The sequence below is a fragment of the Fusarium keratoplasticum genome, chromosome 1 (assembly GCF_025433545.1).
Source record: "Fusarium keratoplasticum isolate Fu6.1 chromosome 1, whole genome shotgun sequence".
Taxonomy (NCBI): Eukaryota; Fungi; Ascomycota; class Sordariomycetes; order Hypocreales; family Nectriaceae; genus Fusarium; species Fusarium keratoplasticum.
The window spans coordinates 4,239,079-4,258,295 of NC_070529.1; the positions used below are offsets into that span (position 1 = coordinate 4,239,079).

A 19,217-nucleotide genomic window follows, 5' to 3' on the forward strand; every position below is an offset into this window, starting at 1 on the left:
ACTCCTCCCATCCATCTATCATCCATCCATGTGACCGTCATACAAAGGTGAATGGAATGGTATTACGCGAAGCCAAAGTATTCGCTTCCTGCTGTGATGGCCTTGATAATCTGAGAGCGCAACTGATCGTAGCTCTCATACTCAGGAAGGTCCAGTTCTGGTTCAAGTTAGCCTGGTATTCTCTCGAGCTCAAACAATGGGGTGCCAACTTACGGTTGAAGCAGGTATGCGAAGAAGGTAGGCGGTCCTTGTTACCATAGTCGCGGTGGATGTTGAATCGGTTAACACCATTCATGCCCTCAAGCTCCTTGAAACCGTTGAGAGGGACCTTGCTGGTTCCAGTGACAAACTGCAGCAGCTTGGCTCGCTCTTCCTTGTCAAAGGAGCGGAGAGCTCTCCAGAACCACTGGATCTGTTGCGATGACGGGTTGTAGTTGTGGTACTCCGTGTTGCTCTTCCAATCATCGATGTCGATATCCGGCAGGCCAGAGATCAGAAGCTCCAGCTCTTGCTCGTTGAAGATGGAGATCAGCTCGGCGGGAATGATGTCGTGGAATCCTGGCGATTTGGTTAGTATATTCTCTTGATACTTGTAGCTTGATATCTTACCTTGGAGGAAATGAGCCATCTGCTCCTTGACTGAAGAGAGCAGCTTGTGCTCGACCACAAGACGAACATAGTCATGCTTGTTCTCCTCAGTGACAGCAATTTCTCGGCCGTTGGGGATGAGGTCCACAACGTTGGTGACACCAAACTCGTCGTCCTCGACAGAGAAAGTCTCGGTAATGATGTCAGTGATATCGTTGTCCAACATCCAGCACAGGGACTTGTAGTAGTCCGGATCGAACGACTCCATATCCTTGACCGAGACCGATTTACCGAGGATGCGCTTATAGACGGCGCGGCTAAAGTAGCAGTCAAGCACGCGACCCTCGTACAACGCCTTGCCAATGATGCGACCGATAAACTTGAAGAACATCAAATGCTCGTCGTTGATACCGCTGAGCTTGTTCGGATGGAAAGTAGTACGGTCTGAGGAAACGGGGATGAAGAGGACGTAATTGGGGTCAAACATCTGTCGAGAAAGGACCTGGAACCATTCTCGAGTCACGCCGCCAGCATCGACACCTTCCTCGCCGTGGAATCGGATGTTGAGCTTTCCAAACTTCATCTCGTCGCCCGACTTGAAATAGAGAGACTTGAATGAATCGTGGAAGACCTGCTCACGGCGGACGGAAAGCTGCAGAGGAGGATATGATGGCCGGCTCTGGTTACCGGATCGTGAATGGACGCTGCGGTTGAAGTAGTTGCGCTTGTTGTCAAACTCCAACACCTTGGGGTTCTTGACGAGGAGGGCGAATGTGCCCGACATCAGCTTGGGGTTGTTTCGAACAAGCTCGTTGAGGATCCGTCGATGATCTTCAGTGAAGCTAAAGAAGAGGCTTGCCGTCCGAGATTCGGGGGGCGGGCTGGACAAGACCATCTCCTTGTTCTGCGAGGGGTCGTCGTTTGTCGTTGTGTTCTTGCACACAACCATCAGAGACTCGATCAAGGGCAAAAGGATCGTTGCAACGTTGAGCATGTTCTCTCGCTGGCGGATGGCACTCAAGCAAGCACTCAGCTTCTCCCACATAGCCGAGAAGGTTGAGTTGTGGTACAGAGAGGTGACCAGCCCGTGCCTTTCGTCTTGGCTCTTGTCGGATTCCGTCTCATCACCCTTCTTCTTGCTATCAAACAGATGATCCAGTGCCGTCAGGACTCGGAGAAGCTTGTTCTGTTCCGATGCTCCTGGTGAGAACTTGGCAAGAGCAACGCCTTGGATCTCTGTGCCTGAAGACGCCTTTTCAATGTAGGGGAGAAGGTCATCCAGATCAGCCACGATGTTTTCACTCAGAAGCCGGGCCTGGTTGACGAGCTCATGACCAAATGTCGCCTTGGCACCAGGGATAGCAGACAGGTTCTTGATGCTCGAAATTGTGTTCTGGAATGTCTTGGAACTGCATTCCCGAGCCACGAAGATCCTTACGGCCAGGGTCAAATTCTGAGCTGGGATGACCGGTGGCTGGAGTTGTCGAAGCTTCTTCTGTGCAGCCTCCTTCCTCTCTTGCATCTTGGCAGCTTCTTCGGCAGCATTGGTTTCCGCTGTGTCCGCCTGAGCAGTGCTTGACTCATTGGCATTGCCCGATGGTGCTTGGTTGCCACCTGAGCCTTGGTCTGTTGTTGTTTCGGCTGTGGCAGACTCTTCTGTTGGCTTGGACGAAGCCGCCTTCAGCTCATCCTCAGCTTCCTTGCGACGCCGTTCGAGGTTCTGGAGAGGCATCGTCACCCGGTTCAGCAAGTCCGCCAGGTGAGTCATAACTACCGAACTTTCCATGACCAAATCGCGGTCGAGAAGAGAAAGCAACGAGTTGATAGCGTACTTGTGGGCCTTGGTGTCCTTGACCTTTCCTTTGCGGCTAAGAGAACGCTTAAGGGTCGAGCCAACAGTCTCATGCTCCGTCAAGAAGAGCCAGGGAATGTGAGGGTTCTTGGTGGACAACTCCACTAGAAGATCAAGACACTGCTGTACAATCAGGAGAGGTGAAGTTTCCGAGTTTGTCTGCGTGGTTGCCGAAGAAGTCAGGCCGGTCAGGCTCCTCTTGAGAGTCTGGGGAGTTCTCTGCTCTGATTCTTTGTCCTTTGGTCGTCGAGCCTTCAACGAAAGTTGACCAAAGCTGCGCTCTACAGCCCCCATATCTGTGCTACCGTCTTGCAGAATCTGGAGGAGCGTACTAATCACCTCGAGACGGGTCTGCTTGTTCTCGCAAACATCAGCAAAGACGCTGAACAGATAGTTTCGAATAGATCCCTGCTGAGCAATGAACATGAGACGCAGCAACGTGGCGACGCCCGCCTTGTCGAGCATCTGAACAACCGTTCGGCGCTGAGCCTTGTTTCCAGTCTGGGGTCTTGGTGGCCCAGGTTGGCGAGCTGTGTTGACGCCTGGGGGAGTCCGTCCGGTTATGACAGAGTGGGAATTGTTGAGCTGGCTCAGTGCTCGCGCCTGGGCTGCCATCTCTGGGGTGAGGTGAGCCATCAGCTCCTCGCCTTGGTCGATGAGGACCTGTTCTCGCAGTTCAGGGGGGAATGTGAGAAGAATGCTGGCCGTGTCCATTTCTGGCACAGCAGTCTGCCCTCCAGTCGTTGTAGTTTGGCGGCTTTGGTCTTCACGAGCCCGGCGGCGCTGCTCCTGAAGCTCCTGGTGTGCGATTTCCCGGCGCAGCTCATCTGGAAGGGCATCGAGAAACTCTTGGAAGACTTCTGTCGACTCGCCAGTTGTTGCCTCCTCTCTTGCTTGCGATCTTCTCGTGGTGAGTGTCTGAGCGATGACCTCCTCTCGGAACTCTTCGGGTAAAGCTGCAAGGTACTCAGGGTCAATGCCAAGTTCAGTGACATCAAACTCTTCGCCCCTGATTGTCGTCACGACGCGGGGCTCGTTGCTAGTGCTTTGAGCTGGGGCATTCGAACGCTCCGCGCGGGTCTGTTCGGTTGATTCAACGCCCTCCATCGCGCCGCTTTCACCTTGTCCCTCAACAGAGGCACCTTGGCTTGCGGCAGCGGCTTCTGAAGCGGCTCTCTCTGCAGCTCTCTCCGCGGCTTCGCGAGCTTCAGCCTCTCGCTTTTCCTTTTCGGCCTTTTCTTCCGCCTCCTTGGCCTCACGAGCAAGACGCTGCTCTTCTTCACGCTTCTTTCGTTCTTCCTCCTCACGTTTCTGGTTTTCAGCTTCCTCGGCCTTGAGCTTCCGTTCCAACTCCATGGCAGCCGGTGTAAGCTTGGCTGCGATTATGTTGTAGAGTTTGGCGGATTCCGTCGCATGACTCAGCCCAAAGATCATCCTAGCTTCTTCCTGGTAACGGTCCATGGTGGATTCGATGATGAATGACACCGCTTGTGAGGGTTCTTGAGCCACACCATCGCGCCTCTGCTCGCTCCGTGATCCCCGGACCTGTAGCTCTCTGGCCTCCCGAGGGATGCCAGGGCCACTGAACTGCAAGTGGAAAGCGTGCGATCCACTACGGTTCATAATTGGAAGGAACTCCATTAGCTCTCCGAGGAAACCCATGGGGCCATCGATGCCGTGTCGTCCGCCTGGACCAAAGATACCTTCGGGGAGTCTCAGTCCGAGGGCATGGGGGTTGGTAGGACGCTGGGGTCCGTCACGGCCCTGATCACTGCGACGGAGCAGTGGATTGGCACCGTCATCGGAGTTAGACTGGCCTCCACCAGTCCGGTGAGTTCTAGAAAAGTAGCTGCGGAAATCACCAACGGCATCTCGGTTAGACCCGACCATGAATCCAGGGGGGAAGGGGCTTCGGTTGTCAACTCGGGCAAGGAAGCGCCGTCGGCTCTGGTTGTCCATCATGAACATATGACGGTGACGGTCTTCTTCCTCGGGGGAGATACCGTCCCAACCCAGCGCTGGAAGTGGTTGGGCTTGGTCATCTAGGGGATAATCGTCGTCATAGAGGTACTCGTCTTCCTCCATTTCATCCTCATCGTCTTCATCTTCATCCTCGTCATGGCCGTCGTCAAGATAGTGGTCGTCCAGGCTGTCCATAAGGTCTGGTCCGTAAGCGTCATCGTCTCCCATAATAGCTCGTGCCATGCCATCCAGGAGCTGTCCTGGCCCGATCTGGATGTGTTCCTCGTGAACATCTGCATCATATTCAAGATCCTCGTCATCGTGATCCTCGTCATCTTCGTCATGGCTCGCGCTCTCCCATCCTGAGTTACCATCATCGTCGATGGGATTGCCATCTTCATCAACAATCTCAACGTGGTCCTCCACGTCTTCCATGTCGGCAGACTCGACATCGTCTTCTTCATCGTCTTCCTCGCTGTCATCGTCATCGTCATCTTCGTCCATGATGACCTCGACGACACCAGGTTCGCCGTGGAGACCCTCGATCTGTCCCATTTCACTCAATTCTTCATCTTCATCACTGATGTTGTCCTCCTCATCTGAAATGTCGTCCTCTCCATAATCCATCTCATCATCGTCGTACTCATCACCGTACATGTCTTCATCGTCGTCTTCTTCATCCTCATCTGAATCGTCGTCCTCGCCTCGGGGCTCGAGCATGCCGAGGGCTGAGTTTCGATATAGATCAGGTGTTTCCTCACGGTCATCATCCATATCCGAGAGAGACGAGGTGGAGGCAATGTCATCATCTCCATTGTCCGAAAGGGAGTCAGAGGGCAGGATGTTCGAGTGACTCAGCTCTTTGGCGGTCTCAGTCAGGACCCGGAGAACGCGCAGAATGTACTTGATGGCACGTTTCACTCCCGGATAGTTCAGGTTGATCTCGGCGATGGAGGAAGTCAACTTGTCAAGGTAACCCTTCTCATACATCAGTCTCCGCAACTGTGCATGTGATCGCGCCTGGGCGCTATCAGAACCCCGTGCGCCAGAGCCCTGGTCCTTATCCCTCTCGCCGACCATATAGTTCATAAGTTCGGCGAGACATTGCATCCGAGAATATCGGGTCTCGAGAGGCTCATCCGAGAGTGGCGCCCGCTCATAAGCCTTCAGCATCGTGTCGAGAACGAACTTGCGTGCGAACAAGAGGTCCGGCTCATCGTCGTATGCAAACTTGTCCTTTCCACGGTCGATGGCCTTCTCACTGGTCTTCGACACCAAAGCAACCAGGACCTTTTGCGTCTGCGCGCTTGTTGCGGCCTTCTTCTTGGAGGCGATGCTATCGACTGTTCCACTCAGGTTGCCTTGGCAAAGCAGATCATAGATCAGGTAGTTGAGAACAGTTGACCGGGGCTTAATCGGCGTGCTCGTCGTCAGTGGAGCGCTCCGCTTGAAGTTGATGAATTCCATCTTCGTTCGGTTGTAACTCTGGAGCAATTCCGCCAAGCAGTTCAGCAGGAAGCATCGGTAGACGAAAATAGGATGCTCTTCAGCCTTGAAGACGGGCTTAGGCGGCTTCTTGTCCTTTCCGTCGGGAGCAGGAGTCTCCTTTGAAGAGGAAGCCTTTTCTTCGGACCCTAACCCTGAAGCAGCCTCAGACTTCTGGTCTTTGTCCACGACGGGCACTTCCTTGTCATCAACTTCTCGATAATTGAGCAGCTCGCAGAGAAGGAAATGGATGACACCATCAGGGTTCTCAACCACAGGACGTTTGCTTTCGTGGTGAGCTTTAGGTGCATCTGTCATCTCCTTATCCATTGGCTCCGTAGATTGCTTGATGTCCTGTGTTGTCGCATCCTCGGTGGGTTGGCTTCGTTCATCAGCTGTATCAGTGTTCTGCTCGCTGCTGTTCTCCTTCAAGACGAGAGTCTGAGATCGAGCGCTCTCGCCCGAAGATGATGCCCACCGAGTGAACCTCAACATCTCGTTCGTAACATCAACGAATAGATCTGGGGCTCGGAGAGCGATGGGTGCCATCGCTCGAAGATAGTTAGAAACGTCGGAGTGGCCACGCTGGGTTCGCTGCAGAGTTGGGAAGCTGGCTTTGATCTCAGCACGCATGATTTGCTTGATAGTCTCCTCATCCTCCACAATGTGGCGGAGGATAGTCATGATGTGGGCTGTCAGCTTTGTTTGCTTGAATCGCTCAGAACCAGACCCCGACAGCTGTTTTGCCATAAGAAACAGCCGTTGCAAGTTCTTCTTGTCCCCAACCAATTTGGCTAGACGTCGATTCCGTGTCAGAATGACCAAGACCCGGAGGGCAGCGACAGCAAGGGTCTCCTCTTTTCCTACGCGAGGAAGCATCTCGAGAAGGGATTCCAGTATATGAGCGCGCTGCTCATCATCAATGAGGGGTGTTCGCATCTGGATGATGGGCTCTGCAACCGCCTCGTCCAAAGACTTGGGTGCTTTCCACTGAACAGCCACGGGACGTTCATCATGGCAAAGCAGGATCTCAATGACCAACAGAATGTAAGGGATCCACTGTGGCATCTCCTCACCAGATGTAGAGGGGGGCATCTTGAGGAAACCGACGTACTCATCGATGCCCTCTCTTAGGCTTTCAATGTTGCTCTCAAAGAAGCGCTCGTCTTGGAGCAAGAGCGCAAGGAGATGAGCATACGCAGCAATACATTTCCCATTGCGCTTCTTCTCCTCCTCCTCATCTAGCGCGAGAGAAGACAGCGCAGATGTCAGAGTAGGGCCAACATCATCTTGGGTATCGCTGGGCTGTTGTCGCAAAGCCATTGTCCGGATGAGGTCTGATACCTCGATGGCTGTTTCGGGGTGTGCCCGGATGACATCCAGGCACCTGTCGATCATGCTTCCTCGTAGCTTCGCGCGACACTTGTCAATATCTTCCTTTGTGGCCACGGGGTGACTTTCAGTCCCATGGTCTCCAGCCGCTGCTGCTGGAACGGTCGCTGGAGATCCGGATTGCTGCAAGGGAGTCTCGGCCGCTGCCGTCGGAGCTTCACGTACATCCTCCGTCGCTTGGGGCCGATCGATGATTTCGCCAAGAGAGTCTCCCAGTAGTCTACCACTGAGCTCTGGGGGCTCAAGCTCCGGGGGCTCATCCAAGGACATACGGTCCGGCTCCGGCGCGCCCGCCACGCTTGATGGTTCCCCATCACCGGTGCTCGAAGGCTCCTTAGGGGTCTCTTGCAAGACGGAGGTATCGGAATCCTTTGACGGGATAGGGTTGCGAGGACCAGCAAGGCCGTTTGTATGTGCTGTGCAATACTCCCGCGCACTGCCAGGGTTTCCAAGTGATCTGTACACGGCTTCGTGCACCAAGTCGGGGCTGTGGCCCTTGCTCAACAGGTCATCAATAGTGGCGCGGCGTCCAGGCCAGTCGAAGCGGGCATCGGTATACTTGAAGAGCTGGAAGGGTGGCTTGTCCCTTGTGGTTAACTGGGCCTCATTTTCAGCTGCAGAGATTATCTTGAGAATATCAAGCAGCCGTGACACAGTTTGGTGAGGGACCTTTTCTGCAAAATTAGAATCCCACAGATCCGTGATCTCGGGAAGAATGGCAGCTCGGAACTCCACCACGAGCTGCTGGTCCAGGTGAGGTGTGTTCTGCGATCTATCCCCGGTGCGCGGCTGAAGAGCAAAGTGGGTGCTGCTCTCAGATAGGTACTTGTCATCAACCAAGGTCAAATACAAGTCCAAGATCTTCTTCAACCCAAAGGCAGCGACCTTGGCCTTGGAAGATTCGTCGGGGGGTGTCTCTGTACGCTGGCGAATAGCTTGGGCAAACACCTTCAACATCGAGTTCAAGACGTCCATACCGCCCTCCTCTTTGAAGGCAAGGAGGACAGGCATGATGATTTGGGCGCCTGACCGATCGTGAGGACGATTAGAAGCTGCATCATGTCAGTGGAAGTACGTATATCGGGATATAATATCATCTTGCAACTTACAATGATCGATCAACATCTCAGTAATCGTGTGCAGCATGATGATCCAGAAATGGAAATCTTTCGATGTAGGCTGAGGAGTTGCGACAGATGATCGCAGTTGACCCAAAACAGTATCCGCAAGGGCGCGGGCGATCTCCAGATGGCGAGGTCTCAAGTACGGATCACGAGGCTCTCTCTCACGTCTAGGAATCAAGGCCTTTCCGAGCGTCTGGAAGAGGGGAAACGTTGTTGGGATCATGGGATGCAGCAGAAGCCGGAGCGTCTCGTAGTTCTGGAAACGGGGGCTAGCTTGCTCTTCTTCCGTTGGGCGCCCCAGGCTCACGTCGCCCGGTCCCTTCTTCGACTGGAACTGACGGGTCGTGCTCAGCATGTCGGGCAATGATGTGTTGTCGTCGGCCTCCGGCTCAGGGTTGTTTCCACCAGATGATCCGTCAGAGCCTGATGCGTGCCGCCTAAACGACCAGTTCTGGGGCACAACGTTGAGCTCGCCGGCCTCTTCTGCCAGTACACCGCGCAAGAGAGGGCCAATCGACTGGACTAGATTGAGATAGTAGTCGTAGACGTTGACCGGATAGAACTGCAGAGCATTGGATCTGGTTGTTTGAAAAGACTCCGAGATGATCTTGATATATGTCTGCGCATTCAGGAGTGTCTTGATCATCTTGGTGCCATTCTTGATCACCTCTGAAGCTCCCTCATCGTCGGGCGTGGCCTTCAAATCAGGCGTGAGGAAGGGCGCAAAGTAGGGGGGCAGCGCATCCGTCTTTGCTGAAAGAGGCTGGAGAGTGTTGATGGTCGATTGCGCGCGTTGCAAAAGTGAGGGGAGCCCTCGAATCGCGGAAAATTCCACCATCTGTGAGACCACCTGGCTGAATATCCTACAAGCAAGGGAGTCACCGAAGCTGGTGGGAAGACTAGGGGATTCGCAGATGTCAAGCAGTAACTCCAGGCCTCCATCTTCAACAAAGTGTGACTTCAGGACCGAGTTAGACATGTACGAACTCAAAAAGGAACCGAGAGCGAAGATGTAGGGCGTGATCGAATGCGAAGGCGAATCTGGTCCGCTGCCCCCGCGACTCTCGGAAGTTGAGTCACTTGAAGGTACGCCGTCAGCCATGTCAACATCCGCGTCTCCAGAAGTGCCATGTCCTGTGCTCTTATCTGCTGATGTACCCGAGGGCATGAGATTGGCTTCCTCATCGACAGAAACCGTCTTGCCGTCAGAATCAACCAGCAACATCCGTGCTCCCCAACCAGCAGTTTTCGCTTTTTCGATTCCAAGGAAGCGTACTCGTGCAACCATGTCAATGACAGCGTTGGAAATGGCCCTTCGCAAAGGCGGATGGTGGCGAGCAAGCTCATCGAAGCTGGCACCAACACTGTTGGCGAGGTCTGCGTCAACCTCCATGCATCTAACATGAACAGGACTCTCAAAAATCTCCAGGAAGCTGTCAAAAGCTCGCGACGCCACTACCATCTTCATGCCGGCATTGTTCAGAGAAATGGAGTTCAAGACTTGGGGTACGACAGTGATGGCATCGGTCGAGGGAAGGATGCCGGAAGCCAACGATTCACGAGATAGCTGTCGAATCGATGCCTCGGCAGGGGGGTGCTGTCTCGGGTCCCGTTCAACAATCAAGGAGACGGTGCTATCAGGAGAATCGGGGCCATCATCTTCTTTGTCGCCTGACTTCTGCTCTTCCAAAGCATCACTAGGAAGCGGCCGGCCGGTGATGGCCTCCAGGTAGGTCTTGATCATGCCAGACTCGGAGATGGCTGCGAAGCTTGTGGGGTCGTTGTTGATGAAGTCGCTAAGAATAGTAACGGAATTCGTCCAAACAATGGAACCAAAGCTCTTCTTGTCTTCCATGATGTCTCGCAAGCTCCTCAGAAGGTCAGACTTGTCGGCAAGATTACGGAGAAGGCGGTCCGTGTTCCCGCTATAGCTGTACGAGTTGGACATGATGTGGTGGACAAACTTGAGCAGCCATTTGAGGGTCTGCTGCTGGTAGTAGGGAATTTCATAGTCGACAGCGCCAGACTGTTGACCTTTCGTGATCCCTTTGCCCGACTTGTGTAGGGTCTGGGCCTCCTTGACGGTATCCACAACCAGCTGAGCAACGGCGTCCAGACCTTTGGCGTTGAAGAAGGCTGTGAAGGCATTCTGGTATGTCCAAATCAAACCATCTAAAAACGCAAGAACCATGGAGTGGTTTCTCTGGGCAACGCCTGACCGGATATCCAGGATCTCGACTAGGATCTCCATCAGACCAGCAGAAACCATTTCACTACCAACGCGGGTAGCCATGCAAAGATGAAGGGTAAGAGAGAACAAGTTGTTCCTCCACTCGTCCATCTCCGTGACTTGGTTGCCTTTGTCGCTGTCATCCTCATCCTTCATTCCCGCAACGGCCTTTCGGATGACATAGAGCAGAATTCCATGGTTCACATTGGCGTTAAGGGCGGATAGGACATCTTGACATCTGGCGTGGAAGTTAGAGACAGCCTCGAGAAGAGCAAGGGCCACGGCCTGGAGCCACAGGGGGACATCGATGTTGCCATGTGCTGTCGGGTGGATAAGCTCAGCAAGTTGGTAGACAAGTTGAAACCTGCGAGTCTCGTCGACATCCTGGCGGAGGACCTTTTCAATGAAGTTCGACTCCGTATGGATGTAAGCAAGGTTGGTAATTGCGAGGAGACGCACGGCGAGTAGCTGCTGTCTTGACTCGCGTGATCCCAGCAGGGCTTTGGATGCCCTAACTCTGTGGAAAGCCTCATACTTCGAGGCAGGTGGGAGGTCGTCAGGACATCGCGATACCAGCTCGTACACCGGAGTCGAGGCAACGACAGACTGAGGCAACTCAAAAGTCTTGGGTCCGGAGGCAGCGGGCTCGTCTGCTATGCCAGGTGTACGGGGTCCAAGAGGAGACGAATCTTCCCCGGGGTGGTTCCGGCTCCTGGGAGTCTGATGCTGGGACGTCATGGTAGAGCTGCGTCGAAGCGGCGTAGGGGTGGACGGCATCGATGCGCGACCGGTGTCGCCAGCACCGGATACCTCCTGGTGCGGATTTTGAGGGTAATAGGACACCTTGACATCACCCCAGCCGGTCCAACGCTTATCGTCCGACGAAGCAAGCGCAACCAGATCGTTAGCATGCATTGAGGTCACTGCCTTGGAGCTGCTTCCTTGCTGGCGTTCTTTTCCCTTGGCAGATCCAGGTGTGTGAGTGGAGACCGGATCCGAGAGGCTGATGATCGGTGTCTTGACAAAAGGCTGAGCAAGCTGCTGGACGCGCTCGAGGTCGATGTTGTAGTGATTCGCGAGCAACGCGGTGCTGATCTGTCTGGAAGCATTCCCTATACGCTTGACAGAGGCTTGGTACCGCTGGGCAAGCTCTGAACCAACCTCGAGTGTTGCGATGAGGACCGTGAGAGATGTGCTTTGGAGAAGATCATTCAGATGAGCACTGCTGGCATAGATGCTCCGGTTGCCACAGTGTTCCAACAGCATACGAGTGAATCTGAGGATCACTTCGAGAAGCTGTCGGTCTCCATCAGCAGGGAAACCCAGCTCTGTCAACTCCTTCATCGACCATTGCCTCTCATTGCTAAAGGCTGATTCCTTGTCCTCGTTGAGAAGCACATCGCATCCAAACTCGCGAGGTTGGGGGCCTTCGTTCAGCTTGTACGTTGCACAGAAGTACTCGAGGAAGCTATCGAAGCGGTTCAGGAGGGGTATCCAGTGGTATAGGTCGCCTCGTCCGAAGGGCCATCGGGATGGGAAGCTGGCGAGCTGTTGTGGTAAGAGGGGTAGAGGGGTCGTCGAGGCGGTCTCGACATAACTCTTTAGCCAAGGGGACTGGAACAGGCTGTTAGCGGTATGATCTCGGAGCTCGAGGGATATGTCCTACCAAGGTATCCTTGTGCTTTGGTTGCATGGGCTTGGTGATCTTCCCCATGTTGAAGGTTGAGGCGGCTGAGCCGCAGGAAACGATGGAATCTCCCCCTCCACTACTGCCGGGTTACCGAACCCGCCACAGCGACGACTTTTCTCTCAAATCCGGAGTGTCTTTCTTCTGAACAGCTCCGAATATCCAGAGAAATCTGCACACGGTGGGGCGATGGTATGCCTAGAGCTGGAGGTTTCTGGAACTGTGTCAGGCTCTGCGGGGGTGGATGATGATGGTGAAAGCCTTGCAGGGCCAGCTGTTTACCTCGACAGAATGTTTTCTGTGTGCGGTAGTCGGTGGGGATAAGGGATTCGGTGTGATATTTTAATGGTGGGCAAGGGCGCGATCGCCGGGTCAGTTTCGCGAGTGGCCGATGAAGCTTGGACAGCAGTTCAAGGTCGAGTGCAGGTCGTCCTCGAGCAGCTTTGCGCGCGGCTAAATCGGTGCGTGCCGGTTACGAGATGATGCTAGATTCTTTCTCTCACCGGGTACAGCGGGGATGAGAAATATCTCGGGGTTCGGGGTGTAAAGTGTTTGTGAGGATGCGGAGAGAAGGTGTAGGATGGGGAAAACGACGTCCTGCAAATCGTCAGGTTGAGAGATGCAGGTGGGCCTTTGCGTAATAGGTGTGCCAGCTGGTCGGCGGAAGCTACAGGGAGCGGAGGTACCTTCAGTGCCAGCCTTGCAGTGCAAGGTACCTACCTACCTGCCGCCAAACATCTGGGGTCAAACAGGAAGGGTCGGATTATCTATTCGGCAGGTCGACGGCACTTCACTTCTCGTCCCCTCCCCTCCATCTACACACAGTTGATAACGGAAAGATCATGATTCGAGGCTGCCTGGTGATACAAGAATCCATTCACAGGTTTGTGTGCATTGCGACCCCGCAGCTGCTTTGTTCGAGCCGGGCCGGCTCGTGTTGTCTTTTTGTCACCTGCTTGCTCTTGAATCATGGCCAGCTGGCGAACTTCTTTAAACTTTCCATGACAGCTTGAGCTCCAGCTCCCAGGTTCTTAGTTTATTCCCGTGGTGGTTGGCTGCCTGGGGTGAGGGGCCGTGCTGCCCACTCAGAGCATGTGAAACAGCCCTGGAAACTGGAAGACTCTGTTTGATGCTTTGTGGATGTACATTGTGACGACAGCGCATTCAAAGGAGACTCGAGAAATAAGTTGGCCACCTTGTCACTTGTTACCTTGCACCAGCTTTGTGTCAGCTTCGCAGGTGCGTGGCGTTTTTTTCCGATATCGCCTCGTCAGTGTGCGGCAAAGGCCAGCACTGACATTCACGTCGTGGTCGGTGCTTGCATAATCATTCGCAGTCATTGTTTGTTTCTCGCAGCCTGCATGTTGTTTGGTTCATTTTTGGGTGTGACCTTGTTTTGATTCATGTCGGTCCTGGGTTCGGCCGCTGATGCTGCGGTTCGTGCTGATGGATGCAGTATGTGCAGTTACAAGCTGTAGAAGATATGAGCGGCTCACATGAAAGAATGGCATTCCCATGGATACGCAGGTTGACGGACGCCCGTGAGCAACTTGAGATGCTCCTTTCTACATATCGGAGCCGAAGACGAGCGCCTAGCCAGCTGCAACCCAAACACCAAGTCAATCACTGGAAAAATAACCACTCTCCCCAAAGACTCACTTTGTTTACCCTGCAAAAATGCCACTAAATCCCAAAACCTCTAGGTGAGGAGCTTCGACGGGTAGAGTTGCATTGATGCATAACCGGGCTGTCCTCAGTGGACAGGGAGTTGGGAGATTGATGCCAAACTCCGTCAATGCCATAGGGTAGGTAACCAGGTAACGTACCTCGGAAGGCAAGTTGCTGAAGCGCACCACCCTCCCCCTTTGTTGAGCAATTTGCATACCAATATCATAAATCACATCAGACTACAATCAACTGGTATTGTGCCTGATTTACGCTGCTTGGGAAATACTGGCCGATGTTGGTGTAAACGCGCGGGCTCTGGTGCTTTTCTTTCATCAGCAAGATAGAAGAATGCGCTGTGTATGGCCGAACCACACCCACAAAATTCATAAAGTACCTATCTGTGCAGATAGACGACACACACATAGCCGAGACTCGAACCGTATCAATATCAAAGAGATAATATGAAGTTTGCTAACGTCTACCCATGGCATTGCGAACAGGTCTTTCTGCCCTCGCCAGTTTTGAATCCACCCATTTCAGAATTTGTTCGGAGCGGAAACGGCACGGGTGTTGTATGCCAAGCTTCATTCACCATGAGCCCGCCGGCATTTGAGCGGGACACCGCCAAACCCGCCGCCCCTGCGTTAGTGCACACGGAGACACGGACCTTCAGAAATACCGAGTCTTTGGGGAAGGGCTGTCCAGATCTGGTCTATGATGGTCCCCTGGAGAGAAACAGACATGGCCAAAAGACACGGAAACAGCCTTCTATAGTAGGTAGCACTATGCCGTGTTAATATCTGTCTCACAACAACCCGCGGGTATCCCTGCCATGGCCGTACGAGATGCGATCAGTGTCAGCTGGGAACAAGCTGGCAAAACGGGCATTCGAAACTCGCTATTGGCCAAAGATCCACGTCATCCCATGCCTGTGCAGGACTCGGGTGGCTCTGAAACAGTCGTGCTGGGGAAGTTCCTGGGTCCCTGGCGTCCTTTATACTGCGTACGTGCATAAGCGCAGGTCGTGATCGAAGGGGAAATCGAAGTTGGCGTCAGGCTGGCTGGCGATGATATGGACGCATCTGCCCTAGTCAGGGCTGGAGGCGGAAGACGACTCCAAACTCTGGACTGGAACGTGCCTGGAGACTCTGACGCCGTGTTAAGAGCTCCTCTGCGGGCTGCTTGGTGCTCCAGGGCGATAGGGAGAGAGGGGTAGTTGATGGGCAGGTATTTGAACAATGGTCCGTCAAAGGTTAGATCTGTTGCATCATGACCTTGGCTCAAGCATGATGGCGGCTGATGTGATGGCGGCGATCGTGGTGTTGGCGAGATCTTCAGACCATAGGCATGGACCTCGATTCAAAGCAGTGAGTGAATGATGCCTGCCTGCCTATCTATCCATCCACCATGGGGGCTTGCAAGCTCTTCCGTTTCGGTAAGAAGCAAGGGGCAAACAGTTGGGTACTGTAAATTGCGCGCCGAGACTGGCAAGCCCCCATTCAGAATCAATGACTTGAATTTAAATTCGCAGCATTCCCAGTGCCAGCCATTGCGTGGCGAGCGAGGAACCAGCACTCAACACAACGGCCATCACAGTCCACCACAAGGTGGAGGGAGAGATCTCCATTCCAGGGCACGCCGCCTGACGTTTTCCAGCACCGACTTGGGGAATCAGGGCGTCCCCTAAATCCACAGCTCCAGCGCGTCAGCCCAGCCAGCCGCTGCCACCGACACAGACAGCCCGCCGAGGTACGCTCGCTAGAGAGGCGTCCCCAGTTTATTTCTGGCGGGTCAGCGCCTCACTGCCAAAACCCCGAGCTTCCAGTCCACTTGGTCAACCTTGGACTACTCTCTCCGTGCTAAGGGGCAGCAGCATCAACGCCACAACCCCCCTTGGATTTCTGCCAACAGCTGGCTTCTGGCATTCTTCCGTTCGCTTCCTCTCGCAGCGCTCAGTCTTTCGTTCAAGTCCTCGTTATCCCTCACCGCACCGCACAGCACCTCGCCGCATTGACCGCCCTCTGTATTACACCTCCGTACATGGACGGCAATTGAGGGGCCACATATTCGTTCCCTCTCGGCGCTTGATAGATCCTCGACGACCAGACCACATCGCAGCTCAGCATCCGGCCGCCCTCGGAGCCATGTCGCAGACAGAAGCCGTCACCACGCCGGTGACCCAGGCCCACGCCGAGCCCGAACAGGAGAAGCCCGAGAAGCAGGAGGAGAAGCCGCAGCAGAAGGAGACCGAGAACAAGAGACTCTCGTCTGGCACGGAGTCTGACGACGACCCTGTAGGTCGATTCCGCTTTTTGCCCTCTCCCGCCGCAACTGTCACACGGCAGACTGCATCCCTTCGCTTGAGGACCCCTATGCTAATCAAGTAGGCAACCGATCCTGATGATAACTTCGAAGACGCCGTAGCGCATTCTCCCGCGCGATCTCTCACAAAGCGATCCATCTCATATCCCAAATCCCAGACCCCGGCAGAAGATCCTGCTGCCGAGGAGCCATCCGACCGGAAGTCTGGGGAGACGCATCGCTCAGAGGACAAGCGGGCGTCAAAGACAGGGGATCCTGCTGCAGAATCCGCCGACGAAGTAGAAAGCCTCCATGAGAAACCTCTCCCTCGACGGAAATCATCCTCTGTCTCGAAACGCATCTCCAGTACTTCCAACTTAGATAACGTTAGCCTTGACGACGACGACGCTCCGCCTCCACCTCCCGGTAAGAGGCACCTCCCACACTCTTCCCTGACATTCGACTTGTACTGACATTAGCAATGTAGTCCCCAAGAGTCCTCCCAAGGACAAGGAGCCGCACAACAAATCGATATCTTTGAACAACATATCCCTACCCTCGATGCCATGGTCGCCTCCGGCTGAGGCGGCCTCAAGGGGCTCCCTTCCACCAGCTGCGGTCGTTGCACCTCCTCCGCCTCCGCCTCAACCTCAGCCTCCAGCCCCGGCCCCAAGCCGAAAGCTCACCAGCCCTTTCTCTTGGCTGTCCCGGAACTCTAGCAAAGAGAAGGAGACCCCCCCACCACCACCACCTCATAGCACGGGACGAAGGGGCACTGCTAGCTCTATCGCGACCTTGACGAGCAATCCGGAGATGATGCTCAGCCGACTTGAGGAAGAGAAGGATGGAGATTCGCTCCATAGCGAACCCGCCCAGCGGATTAGTCTCAAAGACAGATTTAAGCAATTGAGGCTACAGGAGGAGGCCACCCGTACACCCGAAGGCGAGGACGAGACTGTGAATGGGACTACTGGTCTGGCTGTGCAAGTGGAGGAGACTCATCCCCACGAGAAGCCCCTTCCTTCGCCGGTTCCGCAACCGATTCCTGGTCTCGCGCCTGGAACTGTGTCCGGAGTTAATGCAGGGCCCTCGGCCATGGCAGAGGACAAGGTTGACTGGGACCTGTGGCAGTCTGTCGTCTACGAAGGACCAGCTGCTGTCGCGCGGACCAGTGCTGAGGAGCTGAACAAGGCTATCGCCACTGGAATTCCTAGCGCCATCCGTGGAGTCATCTGGCAAGTCTTGGCCAACAGCAAGAATGAGGATCTGGAGCTTGTTTACAAGGACCTGGCCACCCGTGGTACCGACAGGAGCAAGGACCGTCACAGCAACAGCACAACTACCAGCTCGCTGAGCAACGGAAACCTTAGCGTTCATAGTGGTGACGCTGTTACGTCCTCAGCTTCCTCTGTTAACTCGGACCATTCAGGTGCGCCGTCACCCAACGAGAAGAATACCGAAGCTATCTTGAAGGCCCAAGCAGCAGCCGCAGCTGAGCGAAAGCGAAAAGAGAAGGAAGATGCGGCTATGCTGCAGAAGCTTGAGAAGACGATTCGTCGCGACCTGGGTGCCCGTACCAGCTATTCAAAGTATGCGGCTGCTGCCGGGCTTCAAGAGGGTCTGTTTGGTGTCTGCAAGGCCTATGCTCTCTTTGACGAGGGTGTTGGATATGCCCAAGGCATGAACTTCCTTATCATGCCCTTGCTTTTCAACGTAAGTTCAAGCTCAACACATTCTTTTCCAGTGCTAATGATTTTACATAGATGCCCGAACAAGAAGCCTTTTGTCTCCTTGTCCGATTGATGAACCACTACAAGTTGCGAGACTTGTTTATCCAGGACATGCCGGGATTGCACATGCATCTTTATCAGTTTGAACGTCTGCTCGAAGACTTTGAGCCTGCCCTGTACTGCCACCTTCATCGCAGGGGCATCTCTCCCCACCTCTACGCAACCCAATGGTTCTTGACTCTCTTTGCCTACCGTTTCCCCCTTCAACTAGTGCTACGCATTTATGACCTCATCCTCTCGGAGGGTCTTTCAGCAATTCTCCGATTTGGCATTGTCCTTATGCAGAAGAACGCTACCACACTTCTCGGGCTGTCCGACATGCAGCAGCTCACTACTTATCTGAAGGACAAGGTCTTTGACGTCTACATTGACAAGGACCCCAGCCATGGAAGCCTCCTGGAGAACGGCTTCTTTGGAAGCTCGAGTTCCAGCATGGATAAGGAGGTGTACCGGGCTGATCAACTTGTCAGAGATGCCTGCGAGGTCAAGATCACACCGGAGATGCTGAAGGCATACAGCACCGAGTGGGAAGAAAAGACAAAGGCTGAGAAGGAACGTGAGAATGAACTCTATGAGCTTCGGACGGCAAACCACAACTTTGCCATCAGAGTCCGAAAACTCGAGGAGAGGGTTGAGGTCTGTGATCGAGAGCAGGCTGACCTCGCAACTGAGCTCGTCCACACCAAAGTCGAGAACGAGGAGCTCAAGGATGAGAACGAAAGTATGAGAGGTCAAGTCCGAGAGCTGAAGATCGTCATCGAGAAGCAGCCATCGGAGTTTGAGGAAAAGTGGAAGCTAGAGCGTGATGACTTGATGAAGCGCAACCTCCACGTGCACGAGGAGAACCAGAGGCTCGAGAATGAGCTGAGTGAGCTCGAAGAGGAGTTGGTTCAGACCAAGCTGCGTTATGCAGAGGTGAGTCCTCTATGTCCATGTCCCTGACCCTTTCAAGACGCATTGCTAACATCTCTTAGATCAACTCCCAGCACGAGACTCTGAACCGCAAGTGGACCGACTTGAAACGTCAGTTTGCATAAACCAAATCCACTCGCAACCCAATTTTGGTTATCTGGTTCCGAACCAACGCTTCATGTATAAAGTATTCTTGTTCTACTGATCCCGCCATGGCCCTTTTCCA

General features: G+C 54.1%; 2 protein-coding genes across 2 annotated transcripts; one reads left to right on the forward strand and one right to left on the reverse strand.

The window, feature by feature from the left end:
- Positions 1-62: 62 nt before the first annotated feature.
- On the reverse strand, positions 63-12,347 carry NCS57_00126900 (HECT-type E3 ubiquitin transferase; the record flags this gene model as incomplete). Its single annotated transcript, XM_053051339.1, has 5 exons — positions 63-157; positions 214-558; positions 610-8,331; positions 8,389-12,247; positions 12,300-12,347. 5 exons carry the CDS (start codon positions 12,345-12,347, stop codon positions 63-65), a joined length of 12,069 nt encoding a protein of 4,022 aa, XP_052919854.1.
- A 3,785-nt stretch (positions 12,348-16,132) lies between these two features.
- On the forward strand, positions 16,133-19,116 carry NCS57_00127000 (Rab-GAP TBC domain-containing protein; the record flags this gene model as incomplete). The annotated part of the gene is made up of 5 exons (XM_053051340.1): positions 16,133-16,282; positions 16,376-16,715; positions 16,777-18,002; positions 18,053-18,994; positions 19,054-19,116. 5 exons carry the CDS (start codon positions 16,133-16,135, stop codon positions 19,114-19,116), a joined length of 2,721 nt encoding a protein of 906 aa, XP_052919855.1.
- Between the last annotated feature and the right edge of the window lie 101 nt (positions 19,117-19,217).